At 40.6% G+C, this 12540-nt stretch overlaps 1 protein-coding gene across 1 annotated transcript in view; it reads right to left on the reverse strand.

The window, feature by feature from the left end:
* The window catches only part of Eml6 (EMAP like 6), a 244991-nt gene that overhangs the window by 129453 nt on the left and 102998 nt on the right, over positions 1-12540 (reverse strand). The window contains exons 5-6 of the mRNA XM_042691135.1: positions 10897-11082; positions 8911-9046 (exon numbers count right to left, since the gene is read on the reverse strand). Coding sequence (XP_042547069.1) covers positions 8911-9046; positions 10897-11082 — 322 coding nt within the window. The remainder of the gene's footprint in view (positions 1-8910; positions 9047-10896; positions 11083-12540) is intronic.

Consider the following 12540-nt stretch of genomic DNA (forward strand, 5'->3'; position numbering starts at 1 on the left):
AACCTCCCAATGGCCATGGAACACATATGTTCTTTTGAACAGACCAAGAAACATTTTCAAAACAGCATTGTTTCCAACATAAAGCAACTCTTAAGAAACACAAGAAAACTGAAATAACTTCTTTATTTCACCTGACTACAATGGCATAAAACTAGAAATCAACAGAAAGAGGAACTAGAAAAAATATACAAACACATGGACCAATAATGATCAGTAGATTATTTAAGAAATAAAGGTGGAAATTAGAAAATTCCTAGAGTCAAGTAAAAATTTTATTTTGTGTTTTTAACACAACTTGCCAGAACCTCTGGAATAGAGCAAAGGAGATCACAGCTGTGAGTGCCTACATTAAAGAATCCAGAGAAATCTCAGTTAAGCAATTCAAGTGGTATGTGTTTATGTATGTATATATGTACAGTGGAATATTATTCAGTCCTGAAGAATGAAATCCTTTAACTTTCAGCAAAAGGGCAAAAACTGGAGGACATTATATTGTGAAATAAGCTAGACAAGAAGACAAATGTCTCAAGCTCTCTCTCATTTGGAAGCCAAAAAAAAGTTCACCTGAGCCAGGGGTTATCCTACCTACTCAAGGAAGCTGAGATCTGAGGATTATGATTCAAAGCTAAGCTAGGCAGATAAAGCCAAAAGACTCTTATCTCCAATTAACCACCAAAAACTGGGAAGCGGTGCTTTGGCTCAAGTGGTTGAGCTTTGTCCCTTGAGCAAAGAAGTTAAGGAACAGTGGCTGATAGTGAGGCGTGTGTGTGTGTGTGTGTGTGTGTGTGTGTGTGTGTGTGTGTGTGTGTGTGTACACGCGCGTACGCACGCACACACGTGCACACATGCACATGCCCACACATGAAACCTGAATGTAGACTAGTCTTCAGTAAAGGTTGGAAATGGTAGAAGGGGTTAGATTTGATTGGTATATGCTACATGCATGTATGGAAATATGAACTGTATTACTATATATAATTAATGCAAATTAATGTAAATATTAAATTAAAGCTAGAAAAGGAAAACTGAATAAAAAATTCCTGTCCATGGTTTATTTTGGCTTAAAAGAAAAGATTAATAACTTTAAGACAATGATAGCAAAGCACTCAACCAAGCTTAGGGATCTGTATAACCAGATCTCAGACTCAAGAAGGCAAGGACGGCCAGAGCTGTGCGAGGATTAAATGGATCTGGAGTATAGACAGCTCAGCACAAGTGCCCCCAGGGAGTAGGCATTCAGGACTGGGTTTTGCTGGAAGAGTCACAGGGCCTTTCCCAGGACTGGGCCTGAGATGATTCTTCATCCACATGCGGTTCATCGGCCATCGGCTCAGCTACTACTCTTGTTTTCAAAGTTCTCTACCTGAGGTTTCCAGTTGAATTCAAAGAGAAAGTTGTTGTAGACAACACATCTGGTTATTTCAAAATCTGTATCACAGGACCCGAAGATCCTCTAGCCATAGGAGCACTAGAGCTTAACAAAACCTCAGAACCAAGAAACCCACAATCTTCCACCCAGGGGAAGAATGAAGACCCAGGCTGTCTTTTATGGAAAGTCAGCTCAGGAGATGTGTTGACAGAAGAATTACCCTAAGAATGAACAGCCAGCCAGCCCAGCCCACGGCTTGTCTGACACCAAAGTCTGAGTAAACACACCTCCTTGCCTCCTGGTTGCACACCTCCCTGTCTCCAGCTCCCACACCATATGCCTCTGGCAGCCTGCCAGCGCCATCCAAGCACAGCAATGAGACCAGAGGGCCTGGCCTGCAGGAGGACACACAGGGGAGGGGCAGAGGCCAGGAGAAGCAGAAAGGTGAGGAAGGAAGCCTCTCAAGGAAGTGGCTGTTAGATTTCTTTTGTGATCAGTGTATTCTCAGGTTTGAGTAGGCCTTTTGAATATTTTATACCACGGTTTCTCGACTGTGACACCATTAACATTTCGGACCAAGTGATTCTTCATTGAAGTAGGTTTTGCAGCATCCTCGATCTCTACCCACAACTGCCAATCACACTTGTGCAGTTGTAACATCCAAAAATATCTCCAGATAATGCCAAATGTGCTCTAGAGAGAGGTAAAATTTCCTCTGATTGAGAACTGTTAGGCCATATGTCCCTTAATGTATTCTAAGGAAGAAAAATGGTAAGAAAAATGAAGGCTAGGTTCTGGTGGCTCATACCTGTAATCCTAGCTACTCAAAAGGAGAGAGGGCTGGGAAGGTGGCTCAGTGGTAGAGTGTTTGCCTTGCATGCCTGAGGCCCTGGGTTCGATTCCTCAGCACCACATAAGCAAAAAAGAAAAAAGAAGTGGCACTGTGGATCAAGTGGTAGAACGCTAGCCTGGAGCTGAAGAGCTGAGGGACAGCGCACAGGCCCAGAGTTCAGGCCCCACAACTGGACCCCCCAAAAAAAGGAGGAGAGAGATTGGGAGGATTGCAGTTGGAGGCCATCCTGGGCAAATCAGCAAGATCACAGCTCAATCAGTAAGTCAAGTATGATGGTACATGCCTTTGATCCAAGATACACAGGAGACCATAGGTAGGAGGATTGTCTCAGAAGTAAAAATGGCCAATAGATAAATGAAAAAATACTCAACATCTCTGGCTATAAAGGAAATGCAAATCAAAACAACACAGAGATTCTGCCTCACCCCAGTTAGAATGGCTATAATAAAAAAAAAAACCACAATAACAGAAGCTGTTGTGAATGTGGCCAAAAGGGAGCCCTGACATTCCGATAGTGGAAGAAGAACATGGAGTTTCCACCTCCTCCTGTTCCACCCTGTCTACTCTTTGCCATGGAGGGAAGAACTCTCTGAGTAGACATTTGAAACCATGAGTCTCACTCACTTTGCTCAACCTATTCTATGACCTCCTTTCCAGGATCTTGGGGACCAAGCTTGAATACAGCAGTTGCTATAAAGGAACCAATTCTACATCCTTCCTTCTGCATGGCTGCCACCTGGCTCTGCACACAGATTGTAGCATAAGATCTCCACTCACCTCGCAGTGATTCCAGACACTGGCAAGTGCTCAGAAGGCTCACAGAACCAAGAGATCCTCACTCTTGTGGAAACAAAGAAGAGTCATAAACAAGTGCAAAGCCATGGGGTGATGAGTTACACCCCCATGTTACAAGGTGCAAAGCAAATCTGGGAGAAGAGACTGGTCCAGGCAGCTGCAATTCAAATGAGGTGACCAGGGCGGACATTACTGCAGTAAGGACTCAAGGAGAGGAAGGAAGTAGTCCTGCAGGTTGTTGGGGAGCCCTCTGTAAGCTGAGAGAGCAGCTCAAATGTGGAGAAGGGTTTAGGGAAGGGAATCATGGGATTTGGCCCAGGTCAAACACCGAGCAATCTCTTGAGCTGCTATATGGAGAAAAATTATCAAAGCAGGGACACAAATTACACAGGAACTGCTGTAAATTATGTAATGGAACGACGGCCCGTGCCCGGAGGAAGCAGTAGACATGTGACAAGTTGAAGAAGGGGCATTTTGTACCTTTGGGATCTCAAGTCTCCAACTCTTCCTCAGTCATGGGCTTAATGCAAGATTTCTCTGGATTTAGAGTTTATAGTTCAATGGAAAAAGCAACAATTCAATAAACAGGGGCTTGCAATTATAACAAATATACAATCCGCCCCTAGTAAAATGTAATCATGACTAATCATGCAGGCTTCATAGAACTTTCTATCCAGTTCCTTGGCATAAGAACTGGAAACTTGGTAAGTGCTAATGAGTGTTTACTGAATGGATAAATAATACATCTTAGGCTGTGTGACTAATTACTGTATTCCTTCAGACATAATCATTTATAGCCATTAATTCAAACTATGTTACCACCATAGAAATAATTCATTTTGGTTGACTTGCTTTAAGAAACTATTTTTAGCTTCTCTCGCTACTATCTAAATCATTTTAAACTTGGTTATTTGTTTTAAAAAGCATTAAATGCAGAATACATTGTTTGTTGTGAGAGAAATTAGAACCCTCAGTCTACAATTAGCTTGATGCTAATGACCCTGAGCTCATCTTCATTCTACTCATCTAGGTGAGAGAGTCCTTTTGTAGACATCCATTATCTCTCTGGCTTAAAAATTCCAGAACCCAGCCGGGCGCTGGTGGCTCACGCCTGTAATCCTAGCTACTCAGGAGGCTGAGATCTGAGGATCGCGGTTCAAAGCCAGCCCGGGCAGGAGAGACTGTGAGACTCCTATCTCCAATAAACCACCAGAAAACCGGAAGTGGCGCTGTATCTCAAGTGGTAGAGCGCTCGCCTTGAGCTGAAGAGCTGAGGGACAGCGCCCAGGCCCAGAGTTCAAGCCCCACGACCGACAAAAAAAAAAAAAAAAACAAATTCCAGAACCCCAAAATCACTGAAACATTCATTGGCAGTCCCTCACCGCACATGTCTGAAATCCTTCAGTGTCAGGTGCAGCTAGGAATTTAGAAAAGTCTGGACTTTTGTCTTGACATATGTCCAAGGGAATCTGAAGCAAACACTCACTACAAAATCAGTAGTGAGATATATAAATATTCAGACAGAGGAAGACAGTAAATAGCCTCATGTCAATTTAGGTCACCTTTTGCTACCAAATTCATCATTAAAAAAGTTTTTTCAGTTCTAAATTGTTTGACTTTCAAAACTGCAGATCCTGAATGAATAAGCTGTTATAGGTAGATGTTGCTAGAGAAAGTTTTGAACACTCAGCAAAAAACTGGTTGGTGGCCAAAATTGTGTAAGTCACCGGAATAAGTGAAACCCTACAATTCCCTTGATTGGGAAATGTGAAGGACATTTCCTCAGACTTAGCTTTAAAGGGCAGAAGGGATGAAGAAGCCCTAGGAATCAGTTCTGGCCTTGCTAATTCTTATGGATGTGAGCTTGACCCAACTCTAAGCTTATTTACACATTACCCTCCTTATACTGAAAGTCAAAAGTCTTACTTAAGACTTTTAATTAGCTCATGCTTGACTACAAAGATGTAATAACTGAGTGATAGAGGCTTTCCATAACAAAGTCTATCATATTTCTAAGGTTAGTTTTTGTTGTTTTTTATTTTTTTGTTTGTTTGTTCTTTTCTTTTTTTGAGACAAGGTCTCACTGTGTAGTCCAGACTGACCTCAAACTCATGATCTTCCTACCTCAGTCTCCCAAGTGCTGGGTTACAAGAATGTACCACCATGCCTAGCTAAGTTTAGTAGTATTTTAGTTTATTTTAAAAAAAATTGTCTGTCTCTCTTGATACCTAAGAAGTTAATAGCTACCAGAAGATGAAAATGTACACAATTTTTTTAAACTTGAAAATTGCTGTATTCTTTTTGTACAGGAAGAAGTCTACAGAAGTCTTTATAGGTAGCACACTCAATGTGATCTATATAAAGACTTGAATTTCCAAATGCTAAATAAGTAACAAGTTTCTTAATTTTAGCTAATGTTTTAAATTTAAAGAGCACAGAAAATGATCAGTACCATGTGATGAGATTGGGATCACAACTATAATTCTCTTGCTAAGTTTGTTTAGAAAGCCATTAGGGTAAAATGAGAAGTCACCACATCCTCATAGAAATGAATTCAAGAGTTATTATTACACACATGGGAAAAATATGGAGGAAAGTTCACATATGTCAGTAAGTTCTTTTTTTTTTTTTTGTCGGTCGTGGGGCTTGAACTCTGGGCCTGGGCATTGTCCCTCAGCTCTTCAGCTCAAGGCGAGCGCTCTACCACTTGAGCTACAGCGCCACTTCCGGTTTTCTGGTGGTTTATTGGAGATAGGAGTCTCACGGTCTCTCCTGCCCAGGCTGGCTTTGAACTGCGATCCTCAGATCTCAGCCTCCTGAGTAGCTAGGATTACAGGCGTGAGCCACCAGCGCCCGGCTAGTAAGTTCTTATAAAGTAATAGACCATCCATAAAGTAAGAAAACCATCCATATATGTATCTTTATGCCCCAACTGAGAGTAAGTTGCTTTGACTAAATCTGCTCCTTTCAAATGTATGTTATTTCCATTTTTCTATTATTTATTTATTTGCCAGTCCTGGGGCTTGAACTCAAGGCCTAGGCTCTGTCCCTGTGATTCTTTTACCCAAGGCTAGTGCTCTACCACTTGAGCCACAGAGCCATTTCCAGCTTTTTCTGAGTAGTTTATTAGAGATAAGAATCTTACTGACTTTCATGCTTGGGTTGGCTTTGAACTAGATGGATCTTCAGATTATGGGCATGAGCCACCAGTGGCGGGCTGCTAGTTGCATTTTTTAAGCAAAGAGTTGATGAAGTAGGTCAAGATTGCTTTCAGGCTAGTACAAAGTACCCCCCCAAACAACTCCATCACCCTGCCTTCTTCTTTCCATTCTGTTCTTTCCCTGACACTTTCCCCTCCCTTCTATTTAACTCACATCCTATGAATGCTCAAAGGATCAAGGGTCTGGTATCACCTGGCGGAGCCAGAAAACTGTTTACATATTCTGGGCTTCTAATCTCAAATCCTTTGTATTTTAGTTCCTATGCTTGTGCTGGGTCTCCAGTATCACTGTGGCCTTGGGGTTCATCTTTATGTGCTTTTGAAGGCCTACCTTTGTCACAGGGTGACCTAGAAAGCTAGAGTTTACAACAGAAAGCCTATCCTGAGACTCACTCCTGGTCTGAGTTGTGCAAAGTGGCTTCTGAACTCAACAAGCTCCTTTCTAGCATCAGCATGAGGATGGCTGAGGCCAGGATGAGAGTGATGGACAGCAGACTTCCCAGCATGGCCCTGCCCTGTTCCACACAGGCTTCCGAACCCCCAGATCTAGGATGATAGTGCTGGACTTGGTGGGGACTAGTAATTCAATCAGGAGTCTTCAGTTCTTTTGACTCTAGCTGTATATTCTCTTTCCACTGAGGGCCGGAAGGAACCCCATCATCTCTGAAGTTTGGTGGGATCCAGTGAACTGTGACAGTTCTACCAAAAATGCATCAGCTCAGGCATGGGGGAAGGGGGATGCAAAATAAGTTTAAGAGGGTGCTGATCTCTTATTTCCATAGTTAGAACTTGCTTTAATGAGTAAGAAAATGCAGCATATTAAGCCTGTGATTTTACAGATACCATACACATACCATAAGAAAAAGTTTTAAAAGATGTATTAACAGCAAGGTAAAAACCTTAATGACTACTATCAGTGAGTGGCAATTCTAAAAAATCAAGACAATAGCAATCCACACAGCCTGTGATCCATTCTCCTAAGAGCTCCCTTCTAACCCCACTCTTCCCAGGAATTCCTTGAGGCTAAAATAGAAGATTTTATAAGCCATCCTATAAGAGCAAAGTCTACTCTTCCCCCTGACAAGTGATAAAAATCTACTCCTCCCCCTGATAAGTGAATGTACCATTCATCATCTATCTAGCATGCATGCCAATTCCTCCCTGATAAACTAAGTTCTGCTGTCACAGGACGCATCCTACAGGATGTAGGCCTGTCTTGGGCTCCATCTGTCTACCATGTACCATTCAGGGCTGCTTTAGTTCTGTCAAGGGGTTTTTGTATAGAAATCTGCCTAGATGGCTTCAATATGGAGAACATCCATAACTGTTCTCCTTATAATGTGGGGATAGGAGGTGGCAATGGGGTTGACTGTGTCAATAATATAAAGACCGCAATGCATCACTGTTCATTATGAGCCAGCTCCAAAACTCTGAGAATCAGGGTCCACTCTGTATCAAGAAGAAAAGTATAGCCAGGCACCAGTGGCTCATGCCTGTAATCCTAGCTACTCAGGAGGCTGAGATCTGAGGATCTGGTTAAAAGCCAGCCCAGGCAGGAAAGTCCGTGAGACTCTTATCTCCAACAAACCACTAGAAAACTGGAAGTGGCCCTGTGGCTCAAGTGGTAGAGCGCTTGCTATGAGCTGAAGAGTTGAAGGACAGCGCCCGGGCCTGGAGTTCAACCCCCACGACCAACAAAAGAAGGAACAGGAGGAAGAGGAGAAGGAGGAAAGTACAGCAAAGCAAGTTATTAATGGATTTGATCCTGATCCTCAATTATGTGGTATAATTTTTGGATGAATCAGGTGAAGTGGCTGACAAGAAAAAAATGTCATCAAATTATGACGTCACTTGTTCAATTCACAAGGAACCACAAGTTTCAAGTGATGATCCCCAATAAGAAGCCAGTTTATGGTTTAAGAAAACCAACAACCCAAGCATCCACAGTTAACCATCAGTTATTTAAGTACGTTGGATTTGAACCTATTCCTATTATGTGGTAGGTATTACTTTAAATCTATTTTAAAAGAACATTTTCTTGGAAGTGGCACTGTGGCTTAAGTGGTAGAGCTCTTGCCTTGAGCTGAAGAGTTGAGGGACAGCACCCAGGCCCAGAGTTAAAAAAAAAAAGAACATTCATTTTCTTTACTTTTCTTATCATTTATTTGTCTTCAGAGGTTGGGTACAGTCACATTTAGGTTGACCAATTTGTCCATAGTTTTATCATTGAAGGTATCAACTCCTAAGAAACCACTCAGTAGCTTTACCGTAATGTTGTTTTTCTTTGCTGCTGGACTGTTGCTAATGCATGCAGGTGTCTTGATGCTAGCTAGGAAAAATGGTAATCATTTATTTTATTGCTACAAATAATTTGTTAATTGTATTTACGTTAACTTCCTTAAATCCTTTACCGAATGAGGTAGAAGACAGAGGGAAAATATACAGTACAAAATTTCACATTATATTTAACTCTCTCAAATAGAAACACAAGCAAAGAATAGTAGTACATGTCCACAATTCTAGTACTTGGAAGGAAGATCTCACATTTGAAGCCAACCCAGGATAATTAGTGAGACCTCATTTCAAAGATTCAAAAACAGAAAAAGAAATACAGAATTTCACAGGGTTCTTAATGCCTTTGGAATGAGAGGTAAGTATTAATACATACATTACCTTTATATCCTTGTTCTGTCTCCCTGAGATCAATTTTGGTTATTGGTTTGAAATCAGTATCCCATAAACGTATACAACCATCTCGCCCACCAGTGGCAAAGCCTTCTTCACATGCATACATGCTAAAGATTCCAGCCTGCCCAGTTAAAACAGATAATATTCAACATTACAATCATACATTAGTAATAATTGATTTTAAAACATTATGAAGTAAAACAAAACAAGAAACAGACAATTTCCTGACAACAGACCAAGTAGACATTTATATCATCTTTCATCTCAGCTAGATTTTAAAATATTTATAATCACCACCCCAACAAATGTATTCCAGTGCTCTTTTTGCATTACAAAACTGGTAACAAGTTACTTTTTTTTTAAAAAAAAAGCTATTTAGGAATATCTTGATTAAAGCAGATATGGAAATCAGAAATTCCTATATATGACAACTAAGCCTTCTAAAAAGGAAAAACAATGGAGGCTCTTTAAAAAATTTCCTGTCCAAAGTAATCAGGTACAGACGCACAAAGAACACGAACCCTGTTACCGGTGTAAAGGTATCTGAAACACAGCTCAATGGCTCAACAGGCATCATGTGAGCCTAACCAAAAGCATAGAGTGAATCTGGGTCAGCCTGTTACACATCAGATAAAGATGCTCTTTGTGTACCAGAACTTGTCAAGTGCATCTTGAAGAGATGTACTTGTTTGTTTGGTTTGCTCAAGTGTTAGAAGCATACCATGTTGACATAAGAGCCAGTATAGAAAGAAACTTGATTACTATATCAGCTACTTTTATGAATGAGGACAAATACTGACCTCTTGTTTTACTATATTTTATTTAATTGTTTCACTCATATGAGTGAAACTAAGAAAACTTGTCTTCAACATATAATACAGTGAAAGATCTAAAATTCATAGCTCTTTTGCTATGAGTTGCTTAAGAAGCTTTCCTTTATATATACGTAGAGTAATATGGGGCAAGGGACATAGCTCATGGTGGAGCATTGTATAGTAAGCATGAGGCTTGGAGTGTGATCCCTATATCAGTTCAATTTTTTCCCCCCAGTCATGGGGCTTGAACCCAGGGCCTGGGCACTGTCCCTGAGCTTCTTTTGCTCAAGGCTACTACGCTATCACTTGAGCCACAGTACCACTTCCAGCTTTTTCTGTTTATATGGTATTGAGAAATCGAACCTGGGGCTTCATGCATGGTAGGCAAGCACTTTACTACTGAGCCACATTCCTAGCCCCTGATAGTATCAGAAACAAACAAAAAAGTAACAGGGAGTCAGTTCAGAGGCTATAAACTAAAATCTGTTGAGTTTCCAGGAATATTTTCTCCAATTTCCATCCACCAAAGTTGCTTTTACCTTTCATATTCATCCTTCTGTTCTTCTGGTATTTCCACTGTATCATCAGTAGATATTAACAATGTGACCAATTTCATGTGTGTCAACAGACAAAAGAGTGTCAATAAAAGTTTGTCCTTGTTTTTATAGAGCAGACCATCAAGAGAGAAGGCTATCAATGGCATCTGTGACACTCTGGCACCTCTGCATAAGTGAGGAAAATCAGCATAAAAATAAGTGTCACCCATGGCCTTCTGGTTCCAACTCTGGGCCATAGAGCAGCAGCACCACGCATCACCTAGATCCACGCTGTAGAATGTGAATGGAAGCAAGACCCCAAGGGACTTCAGGCACTTTACAATTTGAGAACTTAGGAGGAAATGGGTCCAGTCTCCTGTGAAACTAATGGATGAATAAACACAAATCTGCCTATTACGGTAGAGGCTGAGTCTGTATACTTTTTGAAATATTTTTCTTTTAGATGAACAAAAATGATTGAGGAAGTCTTCGTGTGTGTTTTGGGAGTGTTCGGTAAAAGTCTTCTCACTCAAGTTGGGGGTAGGAGGGAAATACAAGGATTTGTGATCTTAACTCGTATAGTATAAGTCCTCCCCCAATTCCCATTTGGCCATACTCACACTGTGTGCACCTTGAATGGTACGGACTAAATTGAGCCCTTTCCAGACATAGATGTCACCATTTAAAGCACCAGAGTAGGTGATGTCTTCTTTGGCACATGCAAGGCAAAGAATGGTCTGAAGATCTCCCGTTTTGCCAAATATCCCTCTTTTTGCAGTCAGGGCATTTCCACATAGTGTCCAAAACTAGAAATTGATAAAAGAAATCAATTACATAATAAAGTATCTTAATGTACTGTATTATAGGTATTCACATTTTAGTACATTTTAGATAATACACCATGTCTGAACCAACACAAGTAAATTGGTTCTCAGTAATGGTAGAGAACTAAAACACATTTTAGCCTTCCTCTAGGAACAGCAGAAAAACCTATAATGATATATTTTAAACTATCCAAGTTCTGAACTGTCAAAACTTAGAATGGCAACTAAATAGAAAGTGTCAATGTTCTCAGAGTTGAAAGAAAAGTAATGAGTCATGCTTTTGTTTAATTTCTTTGACAAATTATAAAAGTAGGATAAGTTTATTGTAGACATTTTTAGATGAATATAAAAAGGGAAATTGAAATTATAACTTCCTGCTGGCATGTTGATATATCATCTAGGCAATCAATGTGTGTAGATATATATTTTTACATATATATTTGCATATATATATAGCTACACACATAGATGTATATATATAACTACTTTCAAAATAAAAGTGACATAAGCTTTTTACCTCAGAAATTTTACTCATGAATGTTTCAAAATAGAAGTGATATTTTCCTATGGCTGAATAATGTGCTATGCTCTTTTAGTTGTACAGTTCATGAGAAAGACCACAAGCATAAAGCCTGTGAGGGGCAACTGAGGCACTCTCAAGATGACAGACATCGAGTGTTTTTCTTCACTATAGTTTTAATGTATGAATGTATGACCTTACCTCCATTTATACAGCCTCTCTCTTTATAAAGGCTCTCAGTAATTCCCTTGAGGATAGGCTAAGGTAGATTCTATTCTTATCCCCCATGGAAGGGCAGAAAAGAAGGCATATGTGGTTTGCCAAAGGTCCAGGTTCATTGGGGGTTTTACATGAGAAACTATGGAAATCTAGATCTTTGCCTTGAAAAGGTTTTAACTAATAAAGAAGATACATATGAAACAATGAGCAAGATTTTCAGAGCAGTCTGTTCAGATTATACACAAGGGACAACAAAATTCAGAGCTAGACAAGCAAGTTAGACTAGAGGAAATGAACAAGAATAGGATTTGGATCAGTGGTAAGAAAGAAATTGCATCTGGCTCAGGAGAACAAGATTAGATGACTCCAGATGGCAGGAATGTATGAAGGGGGGGAAAAAATCAGTGACAACCAGAATATTTGGTACCTGCAGGAGAGGAAAACTGGAGACCTGTCAAGGGAGCTGGCTATTGGAGGAAGCAGTTCTGGGGTGGTGGCATCACTGAAATGGTGGGCGGGCAGGCATGCAGGCAGCTGTGGAGGTGGTGGCAGGGGTGAGGAGGGCTGTTCTGCAGGCCTTGCCTTAGCAGGCACAAGATGCAAGTGTGCAACCATTTCACTGGGCAGGACTCTCCTCTCCAAGGAGAAACCTGTCAGCTCTGGTGATTTGTTTATTTGGGTATTATTATTTTTTGTTGATG

This window comes from Dipodomys spectabilis, unplaced genomic scaffold (genome assembly GCF_019054845.1).
Source record: "Dipodomys spectabilis isolate Male_0828 unplaced genomic scaffold, ASM1905484v1 ptg000141l, whole genome shotgun sequence".
In the NCBI taxonomy this organism is placed as follows: Eukaryota; Metazoa; Chordata; class Mammalia; order Rodentia; family Heteromyidae; genus Dipodomys; species Dipodomys spectabilis.